The sequence below is a fragment of the Lathamus discolor genome, chromosome 8 (assembly GCF_037157495.1).
Source record: "Lathamus discolor isolate bLatDis1 chromosome 8, bLatDis1.hap1, whole genome shotgun sequence".
Lineage (NCBI taxonomy): Eukaryota > Metazoa > Chordata > Aves > Psittaciformes > Psittacidae > Lathamus > Lathamus discolor.
This window is the reverse complement of record NC_088891.1, coordinates 14,135,245-14,161,151: the sequence shown is the minus strand read 5'-3', so window position 1 is coordinate 14,161,151 and position 25,907 is coordinate 14,135,245. Positions and strand designations below refer to the sequence as shown.

Below are 25,907 nucleotides of genomic sequence, written 5' to 3'. Positions count from 1 at the left end.
AATTCACACAATTATATTAAACTTTTGCATACATTATACCCTATAAATAGTGGTCCAAAGTGAGGCCCTTGAAGCTCTCACGAGCCCCAATGGGTGGTGCCTAGCATCTCCTCTGAGTGCAACACCCTCCGAGCTTGCAGACTCTCAAGGTTGTGATAATCGCAGGACCACTGGGGCTGTCACCAAAATACAGAACCTGGGCTGAAGTGCCCCACTCCTCAGGACTTGATCCTCACCTGCTGAGAAATGCTGACATATGAGGTGTGATTTCTTTCACTGATCTTGTGGGGAATTCTTAACATGTACCTTTCTATGTATTTATGTATGTGTGTATAGATTGTTATAGCAATTGTGCAAACTTCTCTTGACTCTGTAAGATCCACCTTAAACCTACAAACTGCTATTAGATGAAGGGTGTGTAAAAATTCCCTCTGCGCTGAACTGGCATGCTTGTAACCCTCTAGACAAAAATCATTGTCAAAGACTGGATCCAGCCACACCCAAGCTCCTTTGGGAGTTTAGAAAGAAGAGGGTCCAATCTTAATCTCAAGACTCAATGGGAGCATCTCCCTTAATTTTTTTCACGTAAAAGAGCTGCTAAATGATTTTTGTTTTCTGTACTCTGATTTTATCCATCTGCTTGCCCTAAACTGTAGCATGTTTGCTGTTTTCTAAGTTGAACAAGTAATTTTCTTCCCTATGTGGGTGGCTTCACAAGGACATACAGTTACAGTTACTCATTCTCATTAGATAAATATTTTTAATTCTGCTTATTTTCTTGTTTTCAGATGCTTCTTCCTCTTTCACCTTTCAATTGTCCAGAGCAAGACGAAGAAATCAGATATAAAAAAGAGGATGTGAAATAACTGTGCTTTCTGCAGCTGCTTGAACACACAGGTAGGGATTGTGGTACGAGCTAAGTTTCTAGATGAGTATTAATTTTTCTGTGTAAGTTATACAAACTCTTCAAAGTCAAGCTAGAAAATATATTGCAGTCCTGCCACTATGGAATGCTCTGTTGTGTACCTTACAATAACAGCAACATTCTCTAATGAGGTTTATAAAAAACTAAGCTGCTGTAAATGTGTAAGGAAAAGAATTTCTCTATTTCCAGTAAGTAGCTATTTTAGATGCAACAGTGGCATTTACTTTGGACAAATTAGGGGTAATAAATGAAAGCAAATTCAGGGCACTGCAGTGTTTGAGGCGCTGTCTTTTTATGTAACTTGGTAAAACTAATTAGTGTCTATGGTAACCAAATAGAAACATTCACACACAGGCTATATAGTTTATGAAATTACTGAAGATTTAAGACTTTAATAACTTTAGCTATTAATCTATACCACAGCTGCAAATTTCCTTTTAGTTTTGTTATCCTTTAAATTAAGTAGTCTAAAAGGTGAGGATATAACTTAATTCAATTAAAAGGTGACTTCCAGGCTAAATAGTAGTTATTATTCAAGACACTATTTTTTTTAGATTTAAAGCAATCTTTCCATTGCTTTGACTGTAACTACATCCAACTGTCTATTGATAATGGACTGGATACCTGCATGAATATGAGGGCAGATCTAAATCTAATTAGACTTCAGAGAAAATTTTTAGTTATGAATAGAAGCATTTAACTAAATGCTAATGACAGTTACAGTTGTGATGCTGGATGTCGTACTAGATTAGATTTTTAGCTCCTTTAAATAAGACATTAAAGGATGTTGAAAAGCTGTGAGTCACTTTTCCTTAACTTTCATTCCCAGTGGCTAACTTCTGATTGTGTGCAAATATAGGCATACTAATGTGCAGAGGAATGAATACAGACCTCAGGCTGAAATCATGATGAAAATCAGGAAATTCACGGTTGTGGTTCAAGATTTATAAAAGATCTCTACTTAGGACTACAACCTGGATATTTTTTTGTCCTGAAGCTACAATGAAAGCATGCATAAGGAAAAGCAAAACTAATTATTAATTATTAATTTCTGCCTAAATCCATATTGTTAATCTTTTCTGAGAGGGAGGGGAGAGAATCTATTCCTTATATATTAAAGTTCTATAACAATTTTTTCAGTTGTGAAGTATGAATCATTAACAGAGATCCTCAGGCTAATATAGAAGCTGCCTAGGAAGTCATTCCTTGGGCTTAATCCTGTGGCAAGCTGCAGACACAAAACTAATGTTTCATGCCTTTTTATACTGTGAATAACATGCTGTATTCAGAAGTAAACCCAAACTATTTCCAGCTTAACTGTCCAAATATAATGTTTCTGGTTCTCCACTCCAGGAGCAGGGTAACTCTTTCTAAAGCAGAAAACTGTATTCCTTTCCAAAGAGAGTAAGTGGCAGACCGGCCATTTTTAGAAATGCACACTACATTCAAAACACATCTGTCAAAGATTACTATTCTGCAAAAATTTGCAGTTTCTAGAATGAAGAAACCTTCAACTTGGAATATAATGCTCATTATCTACACCAAACCAGTTCCTTTATGTACGCTGGAAGTAGAAAACACTGTCCTAGATCAGGAAGAAAAATACTAAGAAATAGCTTCTTTTAGAAAAGAGAAGGAATCTTTGCTGAAAGTATAACCATGAACTCTTGCCTCTTACTGAAACCACGGAACATCCTCTTCTGAAACACATCATTGATGTGTATGTATATTTTAAATGAAGAGGATTTTGTGTTTCAGGTTTTTGTTTTTTCTTTTTTTTTTTTTTTAATGCACTATACCAAAATTCTAGATCAGGAAAAAGTGGCTTCAGCATTGCTGATGTCCAGATTCAAAGTACACCTAATATTCTAATCTTACATGTTCTTTGTCTTTGCTTTTGGTAAAGCAATGAAATTTTGAATTTTGGTAAGTAGGCATAAGAAATTATGTGACATTTTCAGCAGCATGGTTTTGAATCTGAACTCTGAAATGCATAAAGGAAAATAATACTGTATTTTAGCCTACAGAAACCTATTCCTTTTGAGTGTACAGATGCCACGCTAGAAGTGGTGTGCGTTTTGTATGTGCGTTTTGTAATACGGAATCACAATTTATTAATTGCAAAAGGAAACCTTAAGGGATAGGACATGCTTTTTGCTATTATTTGTTGATTATTAATTAACATCCTTCAGGTCTGAAAGTATCTAGGGCTGCCAACTGATTTCTGCAGTTATGATAAGCATTCTGGTGTGGCCTTTACAACCCTGGTTGTGTCTGGAGTACTCCAATAAGTAACCCTTCTGTTTAGTGTTCATGTAGAGCTATGGGACTTATTCTTCATGTAAACTGAAAAGCTGAAAAATGCACTGCCTTCAGATAACCTCCGCTGACTGACAATAGCCATTGATAGGGGATAACATCACAGGGGCAAATCTGTGCCAATAAACTGTAAAATACCACAGTGTTTGGAAAATGTGATTGGCAACCAATCATTGAAAACATTTAAAACAGAATTTGACATAGTTATCTCTCTTACAGATCACTTACTTTGAGATGTCTGAGTGTCTATAAACTTCTTTATCAAGGAATCAGTAGTTTGTGTGTAAAGGCTCAAGGCATATTTCAAGGACTGTAGGTCCGGGCTCTTTTCCAGGAAATTCTTTTTCAGCCCACTGCCTCCAGCATGGAAGTATTGCTAAAATGAAAAACAAATATGGTTATTCAGAGAGCCAATTCATCTGAGAGAGGCCTCGTTACTGACAAAATGTTAAGTGAAATTTTTAAACAACTTCAAAAAATAACAGCTGGCATGTGGAGCTGGATTTATAGTTACAGCAGTTGAGGTGTAACTATCATAATTTTTACTACTGAGCTGCTTTTTAAAGGTAAAAATGTAAGCCTTGTGGGAGAGAAAATAAACTACGTTTTAATTTTGCTCTTCGTGGTCTCAAGTATTTCCATATCACAACTTGATCTGTATATTTGCAGGGTTCTTTTAGGTTGTGGTGAGTGGAATCGGTCTTAATTCTTTATATAAAAAAATTCTCTAAAAGCAAGGCATGGTTTACAGCACAAGAATGTATTATTTCTGAGGAAAAGGAAAATTTGTTAAAACTTAGACAAGATCCTAGAATATGAAGTTTTGGATTAGAATTGCATTGTGATTATGCCAGAAATTATGATTATGCTTTGAGAAATAATAAGATATTCTGTGGCAGTTTCCATGGTGATTATCTCTTTGATTCCAATTTTGACCTGGTTTATTGTGGATATGCGAAAAAATACGCGTGTCATCCTTGTCTGACCACATTAGGGTTTCCTGAACTGTAATAGGAAAAGGATGGAAGAGAAAAGGTTGGTAGTGCCCTTGAAGACAGAGTGTACATTTCACCCTTTTAAAAAAGTATTTCCTTTAAGGCAGAATATTTGTACTCACTTTATGTAGTTCTCTTTATGCAGACCAATGAATGATGTAGCAGTAAACCCCTACACCAGTGGTGTTTCCTGCTAAATTAGCTTAAATACTTTAAAGACTCTTGATCTGCTGGCATAGATAAATTTGGAACAAAATATGTTTACCTCTTTGATGCCATAATGACTATGTAAACTACTGCAAGTATTATATTTTGTTTCCAATCCCAAAGCTGAGCTCACAAAAATTAGGACAGATACCTCCCTCCCTTCTTCCTCCCAGAATGAAGATTATTCCCCAAAATTTTATAAAAACAGTGGTTGATGAACTAATGCATTTAAACTACAAAGAAAATGGGTATGTGTATGTGTATATATATGCTACACAAGTCTAAAACTAGTATTTTGTTCTAACACTTCTCAAAGCATTTATGTTACAGTTCTAGATATCAAGAGTGATGTAGAAAGCCCCTGGAAATGGCTAATTAGTTAAAAGCAAGCAATGTTTTCTCAGGAGAACACTATAACTACTTGACAGGCAATACTGGTCCACTCAATACCGGGACTGTTGGACACTCAAAGTAGAATCTGTTGTCCCTGCATTTTTGGAGTGTTGTTGAAGGGATATATGCAATATGTACATTTGAGTTCACATACACACACATATATACTATGTGATTTATCTTAAGCTTTTCTGTGACAAAGCAGACAATAGTCCATACACACCCATTGTGTGTTAGTCTATCCATTTCACCTTCTGTTCCTCAAGATGTTTGCAGGAGATGAAACATAAATGTATGTTTCATAGCAAAGTCATTTATTTACATTTCTATATTGATGTCTACTGACTGTTACAGGGGGAAATATATCTGTGGGAGCAAAAAAAGGATCTGAATTCATCAGGCTGACAAGTTTTGTATTGTTTTAATCCTATGTGGGCAGTTAATGTCAATTTAAGAGGTTCAGAATAAATTACCTTCTCATCATCGCATACTCACATGAAATGTGTATCTTCCCAAGTGAATTATTTCATACTATATGTTCCAAAGATATCTGTCTTAATTGTTTAAAACTGTATTCGTTATTTCACTAAGGATCTTAATCAGTTTATAAGCAAATGCTAAAATCTGTTAATATTTCCTGGTATTGTGACAATCAATGTGTGGGGTTTTTTGGGTTTTTTTCTTAATTAGTTCTATCTCCCCGTTAGATGTTATCTGCAGCAGCAGCTCCATGACAGCTAACAGACCTTTAAAGAAACAGGGACACCTGACCCTAATTTTCCTGAGTTTTTACCTGTTCTTTTGCTTGTGCCTATAAAGGCTAAATTTAGCATTGTAAACCCAATATTGTGAGTATATCATAAATATAGAAAAATGAGTATACAGAGTTTTACAGATTCAGTTAGACACCTAATACTCTGTTCTTTAGGGATGCAAGCCTTAAAATAGTTCATCTGCTACTTGCTCATACTCCAGTCTAAGGGGTTTCAAGGCTCAGAGGTGACACAAGAGGCTTGAAAGGCATACTGACGAATGAAAGGTGCAGATGTAAGTGCATAATGTCAAGTATGTGGAAATCAATGCTGCAGCTGCTGCAGGCACAGCCAAAACTTGACAAATGCCACACAACTCATACTGGGTGGCAGGTTCACTTTGTAGCGTGCCTCTGGTTTTAGCGTGCATGCAAAGATAAAAATGGAAAATAGCACAATATTATCAATTGACATTATCTCTGGCCAAGATAACAAGATAGCTGAGAGAACTCAGTTTGAGATAAGAGGCCAGAAAGCTACTTCTCCTAACAATAAAATGCAAATTATGCTAAAAAATGTAAGTATAAATTGGCAAGGTTCTCTAGGACTGATAATGTACTACATGCATTTAAGATGAAAGAGATTATTCCTTTATGTTCTTCAAAGCATTAACACCACCATCATCTAGTAAATTCTAAGTTGCTCAGCAAATTAAGTTTTGGTACTAAAAATCAGACTAATGAAAAAAAAGACTGCAAGCACAGAGATCAACCTTCTCCTCCTAAGTCCTTCTCTTATAATGATCAGTTGCTTCATTTTTGAACAGATACCATATGCCATTTTTATCATTTTCTTATTCTTATTTGGGTAGCTATTTCTTTTGCTTTTAAACAAACCACACCTACCTAGCATGACCAAAACCCTGTATCTTTTGATCATTAGATTTATGAGCTACATTCCTAAATCAACATAGCAGCCCTTTTTCTTAACTCACAAAGTTTGTCTTCATTCACTTTCTAAGACCAATTTCTGCATGATCAAAGCTATGTGCTTCGTATTTTGGGAAAAAATAAATAACCTTCCATATCACATCACAGTCCAATAGAAGGTTTTAATGCCAGGACATTCCCTTACAATTTGAAAATAGGTTTTTCAGAGACTGTTATTTTGCTCAGTTTATGAGTGCATGGCACAGAGATAAGAATAGTGAATTAATAGAGTATTTTCCCCAATCCTAACTTTTTTTTGCAAGGTTAGAAATTACGTTTTCCGAGCTTTTATTTATTTAGAACAAATGTTTTGAAAGGAAAATAATTAATTAGATTCACACACTGAACTGAGGCCTCCCCAGGGCTTACTGTGGGAGCACACAATACTTCAGCATTTTGTTCCATTTCTGTTTTCACAGTATCAGTAATTACCAAGTACTATTTTTATTTCTGAAAGAAATATAAATTCCACTGAAAGTACAAAAAATGGCAACTAGGAGCCCTCTCTAATACTTCTTTCTTTTCCTTTGAGACACTATTTTGTTGCACAAGACTTGATCATGAATATGTCCACTTCAGTATGTATATAAACTTCGATTTCATACTTAAGTAGCAACCTCCTTACCTTCCTGATGTGCTGTCTCTTCAGCAGGAGACATAAAAATGTCTTGTCATTCTACAAATGCATTGCTTTCAAGTTATTTACAGCAAGTAAAGATTCAGGCCAATGGGGAAAAGATTAATAAATACATCAAATGGTTTCTTTTGACTTCAGAAACCACATGTGTGATGATTGTATAAAAGCCTCAATTTTTTAATTAAAAAAAATTAAAAAGGACTTTGTTAATCTCTTGATTTTTACATTCGGAGCATAATGCAATAACAATAAAATTACTGGAAGTGAAGAAAAATTTTCCATAACATTTCATCTGGCTTATGGCCTAATGCTTTCATCCTGTCAGACACGTTAAGTCGTAGAGTTACTTTATCAATTACCAATAAATTGATCTGTACTTCTAGTAATGAGATTAGCACCAGGTAAGGTTGGAGGGATTTTCTCTAAGAAAAAGTGGTTTTTAACAGGTGTGTGATTGATGGATACATTTTTTTTTCCCACTGAAAAGGGACCAATGTGTAGAATAAATAAAAAGCATCTTTAAATTAATTCAAATTATTTATGAGGGACTGTAAATTCTGTGGTGAATTCCAAACTGTAAAAGGTTGATAAAATTCAACTGCACTTTTAATTTAAGACACAGTAATGCATGGTATTAAAAGCCTTATTTTCTGGTGTTCTATAAAGAAATACGCATCATACACATTTGCAGGAGAGTGCAGTGAGGAATAAACACACTTTTCAGTCTCAGTGTCTCCTTTTGTGGGAGAAAAAGACGCTATGCTGCAACATAATAAGGATTTAGCCCAGCTGCTTCAGCTGCACTAAGTCTAAGCATTAAAGGAACACAAGAATCAGATAAGCTTTGGCCACCAATTCCTTTCAGGGAACATATTCTGTCTGCAACTGGTATTTTTTTCTGACTTTTCTGCAAGCAGACTTTCAGCCATTTGCTTTCAAGCCAGTACAAGGAGCTTAGTTTCAATGGTTCTTGACATTAAAGGGATCTTTGTGATTCTAAGGGCGCATTCTATATTAGATTTTGTTGTTTATGTCCATCATGCTCTTGGTCATTTAAACAGAACAGAAAAACATGTGAAGCTGTACCTTTATAGTTGCTAGTGCTACTTCCATTATTGCACACTGCCTCAGGGTCAGGCTTCTGGCTTCCTCTCGAATCACATGGTCCTGCAAAGCATGTTAAGACTGCAGTTGGTTTTGAGACAGTATTGTGGCCTGTCTGTGCTTGGAAAAACAAATAAACAAAGCAAGCCATCAAATGCTCCTCAAGCCTCTATGATTAAGAGGGATTAATTCAACTTCATACTTCTTTTACAACAAATTAGAAGCTAGAGCAATCACGTTTCTTGAAAACAGAGGCTGTAGGGATAAAGAACCAATGTTTAATACTGAGCATCTGTGTAGCTTTCTTTCTTTTCCTAGCATATAATATTTCCCTCTTGGGGGGGCAGGGGGAGGGGAATGGGGGGCAGGGAAAAGATTAAGTATTACATTTAAATAATTAGATGATAGTGAAATAATTGTATTAATAAACCTGACAGTTTAACTAACATTTGTTATTGCCCTGTTTTTTTTAAAAAGGGTTTTCTATTAGAACAGAAGTTAAACATTTATAAAGTGACTACACTCATGTGAAATCTTTTCCTAAAATAAGCATCCTCTGATTTACTTAGGCAGTATTTTAACTCCTCTATCAAAGTGAGCAATTATTCACAGAAGCATGAATTACCACATTTCTGTCCAAAACTGAAATCCTAATGGAAAAATTGATTGACAAACAAAGTGACATCAATATCAAATGACTGAGCTCTCCATCAAGTGTGTTATGGACTTCAGTACTGTAGTGCTGATGAGTTCATTGTAGAGGTACATCCTATATTTCAATACACACCATAAATAATACACAGAAAAAAAAAAAATCACTGTATCCACACCTTAGAGTTTTTTAAGAACCTGCCAAAAGGCGATGAAAAGATCTCATATTTCTGATGTTTAATGCTTACGAGGCCTATTTGTGCAACACAGCAATGATTTCTTCACCTATCTAGAGATCACTTACCATAAAAAGCATACATTCTTATCTTCTTATCTTCTTAATTTGATTTGATGAGACTGTAAAATCCTTACTCACCTGTTAATAGTTTCTGCCATATTCAATCTTACTATTGTAAATAGCCAATAAGCAATAATTGTAAATAAGCAATATTATTGTAAATAAGCACAAGAATGATGCATGGCCTTATAGTCACTAACATTTCACCCATTTGTTTTCATTAGAGCAAGCCATTCATAGTTTCAGTTGGCTCCATTACCTTGAGTTTTGACAGTTGTCCAAGATCTTTGGCTGCACTGAATATCATCTGGGGCCCCTGTAATCAACATTGAAAATTCAGGAAACAGACTCACTACAGCATGTTTGCTTTTTATGTCAGCATGATCTTATTCTATGCTAGGAGATCAGCCAAAGCCACTGTTTTGCAAAGCTAAACAGAAATTTCAATTACACGAGACGTATTTTCATCCAGTTGATAAGGCCAAGTGGTTGAATGCCTGCAGCACGATTCCCTCTGGTATCACATATTCGACACAAGTATTGCATATTCTGTTGATAGTGGGTTTTTGTGCTCCTGTTTCTTCTATTTAAGATTTTTAAGCTAAGGCTGGAATTATTCTTATAGAGCATGTCAATGAGAGATTTGACCATAATCATAGCTCTCAGGTGCTAATATAAACAAATTCTTCAGCACAAAGGAAGCTGAAAAAGCTTAACTGTCCACAGTGACATCTCAGTTGAGTCACACACAGTACAACAGTGTGCTGTTAAGCAAAACCATTTTTTTTTTTTTTTTAAGAAAAGATACCAAAGTGTTACAAACTTAAACCCATATTTTACAATAGCCAAATCCTGGAATGTCACCAAAGGCCAATGACTACATTTGTCTTAGACAAACAGAATCCATGCTTACGTGTTTTATCACAATTACTCCAAGAAATACAATTACTAGTGCATTACTCGGCAGTTCAGCAAGACATAGTTCTGAATATCTGGATTTCAGGACAAAAAAAGTCAGTCCCACGTACGTAGCACAATGCAGAACAATTTTTCATTAGACTTTCTGCTCCAAAACATTTCAGTTTCCAGAAAAAAAAATTGCTTCTGTATGGTTCAATTGCAAAAGATGTGATATAGAACTGTAACTGAAATTGTCAGTATCTATTGGTAGTGACAATAGTAAGATGTATCCATAAATTATAAAATACACAAATCCGAATGTCTGTGCCTCTCACCTCAGACAGAAAGTAATATTCAAAGCTACAAAAGGAAAACATCTCTCTTACAGTACCCTGCTTTTCATTGATTTTGTTTAATTGTGTGTTCAGCAGTAAACAGAGCTAGCAAATTAAAGGCAATTAGCTATACACCTTTCACCATGCCTGCCAACAGGGACACTTTATATAGAGGCTACCATAATAAAACCCAACAACTGGTCAAGTGTAGCAATCATATGTGATACCACAAGCACTAACCCAGTAGTGTGCGGGACACTTACAGTTTGGTCCGTCAGTGGTGGAAGCACAATCTGCTTTTCTATTTTGTTCAAGACTAACTTCCAGAGCTCTTTTAGAACTCGCTTCAGAACTGTCTTCTCACAGATTTTAGCAGAGACACTTAAACTGGAATAAAACAAAACACAAACCAGTCTCCAGCATCAAGACTTCAGAGGTGCTCTATCACATATACTCAGATTAATGCACATTATGGCTTAGCTTTTCTCTACCAATGAGTATTTCTCAATGGATTAGTTATTTTGCATATTAAGAGTGAATATTTTTGGTAAAAAGAAAGCACGTGCAGATTATAAAATCATGTAAATATCCACTTTCCAATTTGTTACTTATTATATTACTGATATATATTTATTGAAAAAAAATGCAAAATGATGCTGAGTCATAGAGTTTGATGGATGAAACAATTTAGCATTCCTAAGCCCCTAAATTAAAGTCTTATCACATAATTTGTTTATGTCTTAAAAATAAAAACTAAACATCTCCTTTGTCCTGTGTTTCTGCTGTGATGTAGAATAGAGTGCTGATAGCTAATGCAAATTCAGGGTTATCATTTGGAAGCATTTATTTCTACATATACTGGCAAGTCTGCGCAATCACATCATCTATTTCTAAGATGGTCCATATACTTACACTTTTTTCTTTATTTAAGAGTATATTCATAAAACGTCTTGTATGTATTGCCATGATTAAGTAGAGTCATGAATAAAGTGCTGCCTTTTCCAGGCATAGGAGGAACATTTCATATTAATATCATGCAAATGCTTTGGTAGGTAATTTTACAGATTGTATCTATTTATGTAAAAAAATATTACTGTAACATCATTATACATATCACATCATAAATATGCCAATTCTTATTTCTCTTACTACTCCTTGTAAGCAAATAACTAAAATCATAATTAAAGAAATAACTGAAACCCAGACCATATTAACATGCTATGTCTGTAGTCCTTACAGAAGGATATATTTGTAGGAAAGGTGATACTCCTTAACAGTTTTGGTTTGTGGGTTTGGTTTTGGTTGTTTGGTTGTTTTTTGTTTTTGTTTTGGTTTGGTTTTTTTTCACATCTTTATTTTCTGTGCATGGGCTTAGCATATGCTAAAATTCCACTTACCATTCCTGTGGTGAGGAATATTTTCTATTTGGACAGTAATTTAAAACCCATTTTTGTTTCCATTATGCCATTTTTCAACTAAATCTCTAAGAAGCTAAGAAGTCAACTTTGAGAAATGGCAATTTGGGATTGAAGCAAAAAGTCAGCTCACCAGTTTTTTAAATGAGCTTAGGACAGCCTATGTAAATGTATAAACACTTCTGGCTTTTCTTCAAGACTTGTGCAAGCAGTAAATGTTTTACCTCAAAGACAGTTAGTTAATATTTAAAATCATACTGCTTAAAAGCAACACATACCCCTCTTGTAGCTCAACACATGGGACAAGGTACACTGCTAAAAATAGGTTGACACATACAGATAAAGCAGTTAAAATTTCTTCTGGGCCAGGAATCCAGGCAAAATATGCAGAGTAAGCCTAGTACTCTGCACACATGCAAGTACTACAGATATTAAAAATACTACAGTGTATTTCTAGGTCTTAATGACGCTTCAGGGCAAAACCACCTATGCCTGACTGTAGTGGCCTGTTCCTAGTCTGCCACACTTACGTCTTGTCCAGGAAATCCATGAGAGGCCGAAGCACAATCTCAGCATCAATGGCTGCACTGTTTTTGTTGGCTGCTGCATTCCCATTTCCTCTCATTTGATTCAATTCATTGCTCATTTGTCTTATGCAATCTTCAATAATCAATTGGAAACTACAGAATGGGAAAGAAAAAAAAAAGAAGATCATGAAGGAATTCTGTGACAGAAACCAACATTTACCATTTTGCATCAGGGTCTTGAACAAGACTTAAATCTCTGCAATGATGGAAAGTTCACAAATGCAAGATACTGCAGGTGTTACAGACCAAAAATAACACCTCCCTAAGGATTACAGTTCATAGAACTAATTTATGTACTGTTTTGATTTTTCCCCCTTGTTTCTGCTCTGTCACTGTGCTTTTCATGACTTGTGCCAAATAGTTATTTTCTGGAAGCAATAGGGGTCCCAGAACCTGTAGTTCAGGCTATGACTGACTTAACAACTAGCAACAACTTCCCAAGGTTTTATTTTTGTGTGAAAGGGCAACAGGAACAGCTGACCATAAATTTTCTCTTTTCTCTTGATGGTTCGTATGAACCAAGCTCTCATCCTTTTCTTGATGTCAAATAGAAAACTGCTACTGATTTCGCCCCATTGAGCTCTATTTGACCATTTCCTAAGTTTCAAGGAGCCAGCACCATCAGAAGCTTGTGTATTTATTCACAGCGAGACAGAGCTAAAACATTTGGGCTGTTTAAAATATTCTTTTGCAAAAAACCCCCAAACAACCAGCCCCAAGCCCCTAAGCAGCAGGCAGACTCCTCCTCCCGGAAGGAATCTTTTCTACTTCACGGTGTGTGGGAACAAATTCTTCCTCCACAAGCTGTATCTGTTCAGTTTTTCTGAAGACTGTTCCATTTCTTAATTGATCTGGTTGAGCAACGTGTCTGACAGTCCTTGTGTCATTGATGTGACAGTCTTCAGTCAATATATTTAAACAATGCAGAACAGCAGTTCATCACAGTCAATAATTCAGAGGCAGAATAAGCCTCAGCACACATGGTACTTTGGTTTATGGATTGATTCATGATGAACTGAACTTGTTTAGGTTTATTTATGAACAGAAATGCAAAATGGAGGCCATAAATATACCAGGCCTATTAATGTGAAACGATAAACGGCAGAGATTAACTTGAGGAAAGTGAATTTACTATGAGAGAAATGTTACAGTTAGGAAGTGAGCTGTTCCAGCTACATGGCTAATCATAAAAAGAGAATCCAAATTTCCATGTGGAAGCACTGGAAACTTCTTGAAGTACATTTGGATGTGTACTTGCCTACACACTTCAAAGCCCTAGATAAATTCAACATGAAGTTGTTATTGAAGCCATTCACGTAAATCCTTCTGACTGATTCCTCCAATAAAAGCCAAAATAGTGCACTGCCTTTTCTTGTCATTACCCATCTTTCTAACATTGTTAACCTCTCAAATTCCAGTAATAAACTGACACATGAGTCGTGCTGTAGCTATCTGGTGCATATCCTAGATTGAGCTGTTCCTGGTTTTATCTGCAGAAACCTAGTTGGTTCCTTCAGAAAGGAGCCCTGGGAAGAAATAATGTTCATGCACTGTCAACGATCTGAGAACCAGGGCCTGGGAGCAAAAATAAAGCAAGACAATATGATGAACTAAGCACACTCAGAAAAAAGTGCACACTGGCCACGCAGCCAGTTCAATGGATTAAAAAAGCAACTGCAGACTTTGCTTAATGAATACCACTACAGCACTAATCCCTCTTTTCTTAGATTCCTTTTTAATTGGGAGAAAAAATATCTTACAGCTTTTTACAGCAGAGGCACTGCTGGCACAGCACCATATTCATTCAAGACTGCAGCGTGCACTCTGATTAAAGAAAGATTTTGAGAGTAAGGCTCATCAGACAATTCTTGCAGAGCTACAGGCAAGCTGGTGACCCAAAGAAGGCCTTTCCCTGTGACCACTTGAAGCAGGCTAAGCATAGGCAGACATCCCTAGCTGAAGCAGGCTCTCAGCCTCCGGAAGTAACAAACATGGTCAGCGAGAGAAGTTTAACATAGCATCAGACAAGAAAAACCCAGCAACCTTTGTTTTCCAAAAAGCAGAACAAAAGCCATCAGCTCACCTTGTAACATGTTCATGCCCACAGATGATTTTCAGTTTTGTTTACAGTGAAGTTACCACTGTATGTTTCAGAGTCCAAACACATACACACATGGAAGTGCACACCACTTCATCAGGGCAGAAGCAAGCTTTACCTCAGGACATCTAACCACCCACCCAGACTTAATCAACAAGGTAGATTTTTGAAGAGGAATATTTCTCTAAGGTTTGCTGTAGAACAGGTTTGTTACCTTGCAGCGTATGTTACACTGAGTTCATCCAACACGCTGCTAAGTTTCACCTGAAGTTCTTTCAGAAGAACACTAGCTTCAGGATCCAACTGTAAAGAGAGAAGTAATGTTATATTCTACTTATACACTATGTCTTGGGGTCTTCCATTACAATTAATGAATTAGGAATTTCGTGCAATAGTACACTGCACTATGGAACACCAAATGTGGAAACATCTCTTACAACACAAGGTTGCTTTAGCAGGCCTAAAAATCCAATTACCACTTAAAGAAAAATACAGAAGTGAAAAATTATATTGTTAGAAATCAAAACTGTGCCATTAAACAATGACTTTTTATAGGATGGTGTAAATTGTGTTAGCAGTCACAAAAATAGAACTACTATTACCAGACAAATGGCATTCACAAGGCATACCAAGAGAAAGACTGTGGGAAATTAGTACCTGCATTAATAACACTGCACGTCTTTATCTTTTAATTACTTTTTTACATTTCATCACTGTCAGTAACTTTTTTGGGATTTGTGTTGAAGATGTTTCCATACTCCCAATAATGCAGTGTAGAAACAGAATAGCCAGCACTGGAAAACGTAGGCTGGAGACGATCCATGCTACTCCTATTGAAGTAATGTGAGGGAGGGGGATCTACAGTACTGTTTCTAAAACCCATTAAGGCATACATAATTCAAGCATGGAGTAACAGACTGTGATGCACAGGGAGAACAGCTCCTGTACATCTGATAGGAGTTTTTTTAAACATAGGAAAGAAGAGAATGCAGGGGAGAAATAGGTTTCTGCATTGAGAGGGATGGGGATCCATGCATGGGTATTTAATCAAAAAGGTTCTCTGTGATACTGATCCACAGCTTGCTTATTTGCTAAGCGTTCTTTTTCAAATTAAAAAAATAACACGACTTTTTGTCTCCTTGAGCTTAAGCATTTAGGAAAATAGTTACAGTCGATTGTGGGATGTGGCTGATGATCATCAGGATCAACAGCTGAATGTGAATTAACAGCTGATGTTCCAGGTCATTCACCTATCTACACCACAATTTTGAGGAATGACTTTTCAGTTATAAGCCTCAAATTGTGCGCTCTGTTCTGCAGGAAGGTCCAGTACAGATCTTCTGACATTTCAAAGGAAACTGCACATTTAGAACACATAATCAGGTCTGTCTCTATTTGTGTCTTCATATCTTTCATTCCACTAGAAAATTATACTGCCTCTGGTGGGATACATATGGAACACAAATTTAAGACCACTAGGATATTAGTGGTTAACAAATACTGAACACACAAGCATTCACACAGAACATTGTACACATCAGAGAAAGCACAAAATACCAGACAAGCAAAAGACTCAAAATTTCTTAGCAGATCATGCATAAGCTGGAGAATCATTTTATTACTGGGACTGCAAGGGCCACTGTAGTTACTTTCTATCAGAAGTTGTTGTGATAACCACAAAACACAATATATTTGCTAACTTCACCTGGAACTGGACTTAGTCTGGCCAAAATTGGATTAAATACAAGTATCAGATTGTGGACATAAGACACATTATAGAAAGGTGCATGCAAGTTCTAGACGTTTTTAGAGGGCTTTGTGCTCACAAATTGCATGAACAACTTTGTGTGTGCACAGCTGGAGACATCTGGCAGGACATCCAGCCCTGTGTATACACATGCTCATGCTTATTAATGCAGTGTCATAGGCAGGAGTGGAATATAAAGAGGTATGCGGGCTGACCATCCAGGTGCTAGATACTGAGGATGTTGTGCTAGCCAAGAACGTGTAAAATGCTACTGTTATTTTTGTTTAAGTACTGGACAATATGGTAATTTGAGTGTCTCACCAGGACTAAAATGTGCACTTTTCATTTATTTTACCACGTGCTTTCATGTGCTACTGAGTTCCCAGGGTAAATCATAGCGTATCAGCCCTGAACTGGCATCATCCAAATATACCACAGCTATTCTGCTATGGTGCAGCTAAGATGGGAATTGTTATGGTGATTCTATACTGAGAAGTTCTGGAGGGGACTTCACAACTGGTAAAAATGGTTTTAGGATTGCTTTGTGCAGTGGAGATAAGTCAAGTATTTTTTCAGTACCTCTGGCACATCACACGCTAACTACCGTGGATTATCCTCTGTACAACTTATCTTTCATGCATAAATTAATCTATTGATATTTTTAATATTAAAAATATTTTAAGCAAAGCAGCTACGGTGCTTTACTAAAAAAACAAACTTTTGTAGAAAACACACTGCAGTTGAAGCAGGACAGGTTACTTTCTCCCTCAAATATTCCTAGAGGCTGTGGTTCACAACATGAAAAAGCTGTGCAAAATCATCGCAGTTTTGCAACAACAAGCTCAAAAGGGAATTTTATTTGTGCTTTAGAAGGCTATATTATTTCAGCAATGGTTTGAACAACTCCTGCTAACACATTTTATAACAGGTTTCCTTATTGTCAGGAAAGCATGGTGTGACAAACGCACTATTGCAGCTGTGCAAATGGTTTGGCTTAATGAAGTTGTCAAGCTGCAGATTATATGCAGATTGACATCACAACATTCCCTTCTGCAGACAGTTACATATAGCTCTCAAAACCACTATGTAAAGGAGGTAAGTCTTCCAGTGAGGAAAATCGGTGATAAAGACATTAATTCATTTTTCTAAGGCTTTCAGTGACCAAGACAAGTCATCCTCAGTATTCTTGACTTGGCTGAGATTAATTACTAGCAAGGGAGTAACAATAAAAACAACCATCTCTGTTTCATGAGCCAGACTGTTTCTGTACAGAGTGCTATATTATTATAGGAAGTGTATAAGAATACAGGTAAATGCAATCTGTCATTCTTCGTACTAGTTACTAGAAGCACTTTAAGAAATTAGATTCAAATATGTTCAGCTGCAGAAATCTCAGCTACCCAGATGTGGTTACATGATGAATTACAGGACTAACCTAGCCCTAATGTTACCCTATTTTGCAATCAACCAGAAGAAAAGGATGAAAGCAAGACAAAAGGCAATGCTGATCAGCATCTAAGACATCATACAGGGATATACAGACGTGACCATGAAGCATCTACAATATTGGGGAATTTGTCTCTTCAAGTCTCATCTGCTCTATAGAATTTGATGAAGAAGTCAAAAAATACAAGCCACGCCCAAACAATTTTTCAGGAAAATAAAAGGTAAAACCCCAAACTAACTGATTACTGGGGGGGGAAGGGGGGGAAGAGGGAGGGGAGAGGAGAGGGGAGGGAAAGAGAGATAGGAGATGAAAGAGAGAAAAGACCAATTATCCCTTAGCTTCTTGGTTTCCATTTATAGTCCACAGCATGTGTGGGCTTAAAATATAGTGGTAGGTTGCCCAGGTATCGAAGTCTGAGGTTTTTTTAAAGAGCAAACTTCTTTGGGTAGCTGAAATGTTATTAACCTGTTAACATGAAAATCATTGTCTTGTAGCAATTCTTAATTTCCTTGGCTTTCTCAGGTTGATAAGTATTTCTGTTGTTTAACCATCTTCTTAAATAATAAAGTTAGAATTTAACCTAAACAGAAATTACTTATAAATCTGTTGGCACACTTCAGAAGATCTGTTGCTTTTGGATTATTAAACAGATAATTAGAAGTTCGACATTTTCTGAATGCTAAACATAAGCAGAGAATACTTTTGCTGAATGGGTAAAAAAATAAGACATAAGAAATATTTGAACATCACTGTTTCCAAATGCTGCCTGTCTAAAACTGAATGTTTTTATACATACAACCCTCATTAAAGTGTTAAAGATCTGATGAATTTGACTGCTTTTGACATAATGTGTTAGACTGAACTACTCCATGTTGTAATTTACAGTGTGTTAGTATGGACATAATCTTGTTAACTGCAAATTTGGTATCATTTCTATAGGAAACTATAGACACACAAATTCTTTTTGCATGAGTTAAATGGAACCTCACTAATCTGAATTCCACTTATCTGCAATTTCACAGCTCTAACTGCTTATAGTTTCCTAATGGGACCACCTAGTTGCCTCTGCTCAGAAGACAGTTGTACATCTAGGAAAGATACAGGTATTTATCAGATCCGTCACTTCAATGGTTCTTTTTGTCTCTGAGAGACATGATCCTTCCTCCACCCCACCCCCCTGCTATTCCATCTTGAGATGTTTGGCTGCCACTGCTCGAAGCACTAAAGCCTCTGACTTTACATATTTAAAGATGGACACTTCTGAACTGTTGTGCTTAAGTTGGCCTCTGTCTTTAGGACCACTCTTACAGGAATTCCTAAGCATCACATGTAAAGTTGGAACTTAACGAGACTGGAAATATGATTTACCTACAGCAAGTTAACACTGTCATACAAAAACAACCTGCTCTTGCTTTTCAGCTTTTTGATCCTAATTGCTGTAACTCATTTCTGCCACATTCCACAATCTGGTGAAAAGCAACAGAAGCACTAACTTTCTACTTTCCCTTTTATCAGCTTCCAACTTGTCAGACATGAAAACAGGACTTGGTGCAAATGTACACACTCCTTTCGGAAGAAGCAAACAGGAGCGAAACCACAATTCTACATTATGATAAACCGATCCCATCATTTTGCACTTGATTTGTTTTAGAAATCCAGCAGGTTGGGTCCCACTTTACTACTTGTACTTTATCATGGCAGACTGTCTTGTTTATGTAGTTGCAATTGTAATGTACCCCTCCTGCTTGGCTACAGCAGAACAGGGCCGTTAATAAAGAAACTCATATTGTTCAAACTATTTTATTTTAATGGCAGGGGAGCTGAGAGCCGAGTTTTTTCTCTATTTATAGAGTTCCCTGCCCCACAATATGCAATAAGCCTGCTCTGAACATAGGGACTGCTGCCTGACTGGTATTTGACTGCGTAGTTTGAAAGACGTACTGTTCACAATAGGACACGGAGGAGATTAACAGCATTTAATTTTTCTTAGAATTAGTTTTGCTTCAACTGAATCAGGTCTTATTATTCCACTGAAAATCATCTGACTTCTTATGCCCTCCACAAACAAGATATTAAACTATTTTCTCCCTGCTTACAGATTTTATTGCTGGCTTTGTTTCTTGTAAGTACCAGTTCAATAAGACAAATTTGCTATGAGAATAGCTAGGGGAGTGAGTATTCAATCTGAAGACAAACATTTTACAGACACTTTGATACATGTGACAAAAAAAAAAAATAACATGAATGCACTTTTCTTCTAGAAATTCCCCCAACGAGAAACAACAAAACTTTGAATGTATTTTTTAGATCTCTTTTTACAGACCACGAATCAAGATGCACTTCAGGTAACAAAGCAAAAAATATCTCCAAATTCTCTCCAAGGGCTGCACACTGCACCACATCTGTAGGAAATGTTACTTTGATACTGTAACATCCTCATTAATATCAAAAAGGAAAGGAAAAAGGATGAGAAGTGATGAGAGATTGTGAAGAAAGCTGCTATGAAAACTCCTGACTATTTTTTGACTGGATTTGTTGTTATAAAAGTTTTCAGGAGCAAAAAGAAAATATTTTGAAGATTCAAGAAAATATTCTAATATGAAAACAGTTTGATAGATATAGACATAAGGTGCTACTCTAGCCTTCCTCTGCCCTTGTCTCCATCATGATTTATAGACACTTAGCTGTTTCTATGATTCATGATATTCAACATGTAGGATTGGATCCAAGACCTTAATATAGAAGTACTTGGCATAGAACATAAGAGAATGGAAGACAAAATTATTTGTAATATTTGCAGAGTGAAAGGGGATTAATAGGAACCACAAAAACCAGCCACGACTGGATGATAAATACATCTGTGCAAAGTCTGATATAAAATTTTCAATGACAACAAGGCTGCCAAAGCTCATTTCATGTTCTCTGCAACAGGAAGCATTTTTGCCATGGCAGCTTCAAGAAGCTCAGGGAGTTAACCTGTAGGTTCATTTGGCAGGTGCTACTCATTCTCACACGGAACTATCTTACCCCTGCAGTGTCCCACTGTGGATGTGGAAATATGAAAGGATGTATTTTCTATTTCTCTTTGTAACATGGTCACATTAGATCAAATTTTTGTTTAACTAACTACAGTCTTAAGACAAAGAGCTGATGTATGTGTAACTTCTTTTTTAAAGCCAACTACTGATAATAAGGACAATATATGCATGACCTAAATATTGCTTTTTTAAGAAGACAGGTTTCTATAGCTTTAAAAATATGTTAATTTCTTAATTAGCCTTCAAAACAGTCAAGAACTACAATCAGCAAAGTACTAAAGCACACGTTTACATGCTTTTACTGTTGACAGGACTTCAGACACTTTAAAGTCTTCTGAAATATAAAAGGAGATAAAGCTCAGCATGTTCTGGACTGTTGTGTAGCAGCTCTCAGTGATATGGTGCTAAATCTTGACTACAAGCAGGCCCTCAGACACGGAAAAGTGCACTTACAAAATGTTTTATAGATTTTTTAGAACCTCTGAAAGAGTTTATACTATCTGCCTAGTAAAACTTTTTAATTTAGAGTGTCAAATGAATGCCCAAGCATAGCTCTTTTTGATTTTAGATCAGAGGGGATTAACACAAATGCATCAATGGAAATTAGTAGAAATGTGACTGTTCTTAGCCTTAGAAAATATGGTCAGGAATAATAAAAGATGCTTACTATCACAAACCTCATAAGAGAATCTCTCTCCTTCTTTCTTCTGCTCAGTGGATTGCAAGTTAAAGGCATTAGACAAAGACATGACACATTACAGACAAAGCACAAAGCACATATTCTATGAAATTTTCAGATACAGGCAAAACGTAACGATACGTACAAAAGCAAATAGTCCAATACAAACATTAAAATAAAGCTGGCACTACAGATTGCAACACAAAACACCCAGTGCTGATTGAACTTTACAGATCATTAGCATATTTCTGCGAAACAGTGTCAGGTCTCTCAAGTATTGTCAGGGCAAGAAACGTTCTTGTAGACTTTTGGTTTTTAAACATTTTGATTTTCTTTGCAAGCAGAAGTGAAGGCTGTGAGTAGGTTGCAAGCACGGTGCTAATGATCTCTAAGGAACTTTGAATGAACCAGGAAATAAATACGACTCACCTCCTTTCCTCCCATGGACTCAAACATTTTCTCAAGCTGGACTCTTAATTGTTGGATGTTGTTCATCAAGATACAGGGCTGCAAAGAGAGCACCAAATGTGAGACTGTGCATGTTATGTTCTTTTATGTATGAATATGCATAGTCACAGCCTCTGGGCTTAAGACTTGTTCTTCAACAGCCCTATGTTCATGCAATTCTGCCCTTCAGAGGGGAATATGAGGTTCTTGATCACTGCTGCCCTCCCTTTAATTCACACTCCTCTCTGCCCACTCAGCAAACTCACTCTGCCAGTGACTGCCCATTATGCCCTTGATGGCTTGGTTTCGCGAGCGAAGATTTGGGAAGGGCTTTACCCACGTTACTACAAGCACAATGACCAAGGGCATGTGGGATATGCAAATCTGGTTGGAAAAAAGGGTGCTTGGGCAATCAGGAAGTGTCCGACCAGGACTGTCATCTCCTGGAGCAATCTCAAGCGACCCATGCCCTGGTCTGCCTGCACGCAAGGCTGGATCTGCAGCTTCCCATGCACCTTGTCACCTGCCGTTTCCAGCCTCTCCTGTCCATACAGACAAGCGAGAGCAAACCCTTCCAGCCTGCGCAGTGGATTTTTCAGGTGAGGCGCAGCGTGCGCAGAACTGGCTGCACCCTTTACACCTGAGGTTTAACTGCCACAGCCCTAGCTAGCTAGGACGGTGACAGCAAAGTCCTCAGGTCATAGGTTTTGTAAGAGTGTCCTTCTCTTCAATGGAAGGCCTAAAATGGCTAGACGAGCTCCATCTGCCCAGGTTCAAAAATAGGTTTCCTTCTCCTGTGAGGAAGGCCTGTCTTTGCTAATGAAGATTCAGGAAGGGCTTTAACCCACACATTCTGAACAAGACTGTCATCTCCTGGGTCAATCTCGAGTGACCGATGACACAACAGCACAACATCAAGCGTCTAGGTGGGATTCTGACTTAGAGGCGTTCAGTCATAAGCCCGCAGATGGTAGCCTTACGCCAGTGGCTCCTCAGCCAAGCGCACGCACCAGGGGTCTGAACCTGCGGCTCCTCTTATACTGGGCAGAATTACTATTGCAACAACACATCATCAGTAGGGTAAAACTAACCTGTCTCACAATGGTCTAAACCCAGCTCACGTTCCCTATTAGAGAGTGAGCAATCCAACACTTGGTGAATTCTGCTTCACAATGATAGGAAGAGCTGACAGTGTTGTCCCACAGGAAGCTGAGAACCTTCTCCCAAATAGCTGAGCAGTTTTCAGATCTGCATATTTCATGTTCTGGACTTTATAACCTGTGTAGTTGCTAGTCATATTCAATTCAGTTACAGTAGGTGTGTTACCATCTCTTGGAGAATAGACACAATAATGATAAAAGTACTTTACGAATGAAAATAGACTAGAGGAAAGAGATCGACAGATTGCTTTCTAGACTTATTCTTTGCAGACAACTAACAGCATTGCAACCCAGATAATGTCTGATGTTTAAGTATTTGAATAACTCAGTAAGGCAGTTCTGTTGATAACAGTATTTCAGAAATGTACACTTTACATTGCTTGAAAAGTTGGTGAATTGTGCAATAGAATTTTGTAAACATACTATTTGAGCCTAAAAATATTGCTGTTTAAGCTCATTTCTTTAGGACAGAATACAGAGCCACAGCGTAAAAGACAGCAACTGCTGGATAAATAGAAAGTAAAAAGTAAAATATAATAAAAGTAAGCCACTTATTACAAAATTATGAAAGAAAAACTCTATTACTAGAATTTTGTGTACTCAGATGCCATTTTATGTGAGTTTGGTATGGTGCAGGGGAAGCAATAACACAGCACTTACTAAAAGAATTCTAGTTGGCCAAGGTCAGTGTGATCTAGTGCATAATTGGATTAATTTAGACACAAGTAATACATTTCAATAAAACACACATACATACACTTTTTCCTGACAACAAGAAGGTGATGGAATGATCACAGTGACTGATACTCAGCTGTACCTTCCTAGTTAACAGCATGTTAATCAGATTTAGGTATTCTAAAGATCAGTAACTTGATTTAATTACTTCTGCATTACTCTCAAAGGAATTTGGTGTCAGAGTCCTTCCCAACTAGAGGAAAGAAAAACCCTGAAATTTGACCTAACTTCTTCATACTTGCATTACTGCTTCCCAGTAAAGTGTTTTATTTGTTCTCCTGCAAAAGCCAGCTGCCTTTGTATAACGGTTAAAATACCACCACTCTTGTCTTTTGAAAAATCCACAAACCCCACTTCTTCTATTTGTTTATCTACTTTCTATTAATTTCTGAGCACTTTCTCCTCCTTTCCTATGCTATCTCCTCTCTTCTGACATATTTATTATTTTGGAAATTATCTGCAACATCACAAATCGATGATTATAGAACAGAATCACAGAATCAACTAGGTTAGAAAATACTTTAAAGATCATCAAGTCCAACGTTTACTCCTGGACTGCCAAGTCCACCACTAACCCAAGTCACTAAGGGCCTCATCTACTGATATTGATGTGGGAAAAAGAAACTGAATATAACAACATGATTCTTTTGTTCAAGTCAAGTGCAAATGCCTTTGTCAATACACTGAAGCTATGAAATAAATAGTTCATATTGAGTCAGTTTTCAAAGTTTCCCTTGAGGCTGGCTAAGGCTGCTCTTTCAAAGTCTTAAGTTTACCTTGGCTAAATGGAAAATTTTCTATTGCTGTCAGTAAATAACAGAACCAGAGCTTGAAAACATCCTTATCTTATTATTTCATTATCATCTTGCCCTTCAGAATACTCTTTGCAGCAATTTACAGGAATCAGCCGGATAGAACAACACACAAAAATGAATGGCAAGTACAGTACCTAAACCCAAGTTTGCTTGTAAACTCTGACAGAAGGTTGAAGATAACAGGATGTTTCTACATTAGATACATATCTTTGTGAAAAGCACCTTTGGTATGCTTTTATTTGAACGGTTCATGTGCGCATTTTGTAATGTATAATAAAAATAGTAAAAGTATTGACTTGAAAAAGAATGTAAAAATCTGATCATAAAAAGTATTTTTTAAACCTCTTATCAACTCTAATGCAGGAGATGGACTTTTAATAGTTGAGATCAACATATCAAATGGTCTTTTATTAAGCTAAAAGTAGGTATTTCAAAAAGGTAGCTTCTGTTAAAAAGGTTTGTCCCCCAAAGCATTTGATATAATACTTCATACCATGAAGTATTATGAGATTAATTCCATCTAAAGCCTTAGCAAACATTGGCATACCAGGTAGCTTCAGAAATCCATCACCCTAACAATTAACAAATCCCACTGGATGGGGCAAAAGACTTCACAGTTTGACTCTATGACTCAACACTATGTATCAAAACTAATTTCATCTAGAAAGCAGTAAGATTTACTTAATATTAGAATTGAGAGAAAATAAAAAAAATAACTACAAATTTTATTTCTTTTTTTCACATTAAATTTTGAGAATTGTTATGTCTCATATTGGATTAAATACAGAGACAGATTAGTTTAGATGAAGCTCTGTTTGGACTGATTAGCGTAAAAGCAGAAGACGTATAATGCATTCACTCCTCCATACTGGGGAGAGAGTGTTATATTCTCTTCAGCTCTGTATTTGCCCTGGTGGTGACAGAGATAAGGAATACGTAGATGTATCTGGAATGTTAAAATTACATGAAGATTTACATCTTGCTGCATTAGGGGGGAAAAATGGCAGTATTCTGGGGTGGTCTATCCTGTATCAACTGGTACCCAGTGACAGCATGTGTGGGAATGGTTCAAAGCTGCATTACGGAAGGTTCAGACTGGACATCAGGAAACTTTTCTTTAGCAAGAGGGTGCCCATAACACTGGAACAGGCTTCCTAGAGAGGTGGCCAATGCGCCCCAAGCCTGTCAGAGTTGAAGAGGCATTTGGACAATGCCTTTAGCAACATGCTTTTGG

At 36.9% G+C, this 25,907-nt stretch overlaps 1 protein-coding gene and 1 long non-coding RNA gene across 6 annotated transcripts in view; one reads left to right on the top strand and one right to left on the bottom strand.

The window, feature by feature from the left end:
• The window catches only part of UNC13C (unc-13 homolog C), a 194,484-nt gene that overhangs the window by 6,156 nt on the left and 162,421 nt on the right, over positions 1 to 25,907 (bottom strand). For 3 of the 5 annotated variants that reach the window (XM_065688905.1, XM_065688903.1, XM_065688906.1), the window contains 8 exons: positions 21,946 to 22,023; positions 21,515 to 21,544; positions 14,820 to 14,908; positions 12,451 to 12,600; positions 10,769 to 10,892; positions 9,530 to 9,586; positions 8,304 to 8,384; positions 3,473 to 3,620 (listed from right to left, as the gene is read on the bottom strand). In XM_065688905.1, the coding sequence (XP_065544977.1) occupies positions 3,473 to 3,620; positions 8,304 to 8,384; positions 9,530 to 9,586; positions 10,769 to 10,892; positions 12,451 to 12,600; positions 14,820 to 14,908; positions 21,515 to 21,544; positions 21,946 to 22,023 (757 nt within the window). The remainder of the gene's footprint in view (positions 1 to 3,472; positions 3,621 to 8,303; positions 8,385 to 9,529; positions 9,587 to 10,768; positions 10,893 to 12,450; positions 12,601 to 14,819; positions 14,909 to 21,514; positions 21,545 to 21,945; positions 22,024 to 25,907) is intronic. The other 2 variants (XM_065688904.1, XM_065688907.1) reach the window with 1 other exon arrangement.
• On the top strand, positions 812 to 18,894 carry LOC136019095 (uncharacterized). Its single transcript, XR_010614742.1, has 3 exons — positions 812 to 897; positions 17,824 to 18,019; positions 18,822 to 18,894. It is a non-coding gene; the product is annotated as an uncharacterized LOC136019095 (long non-coding RNA).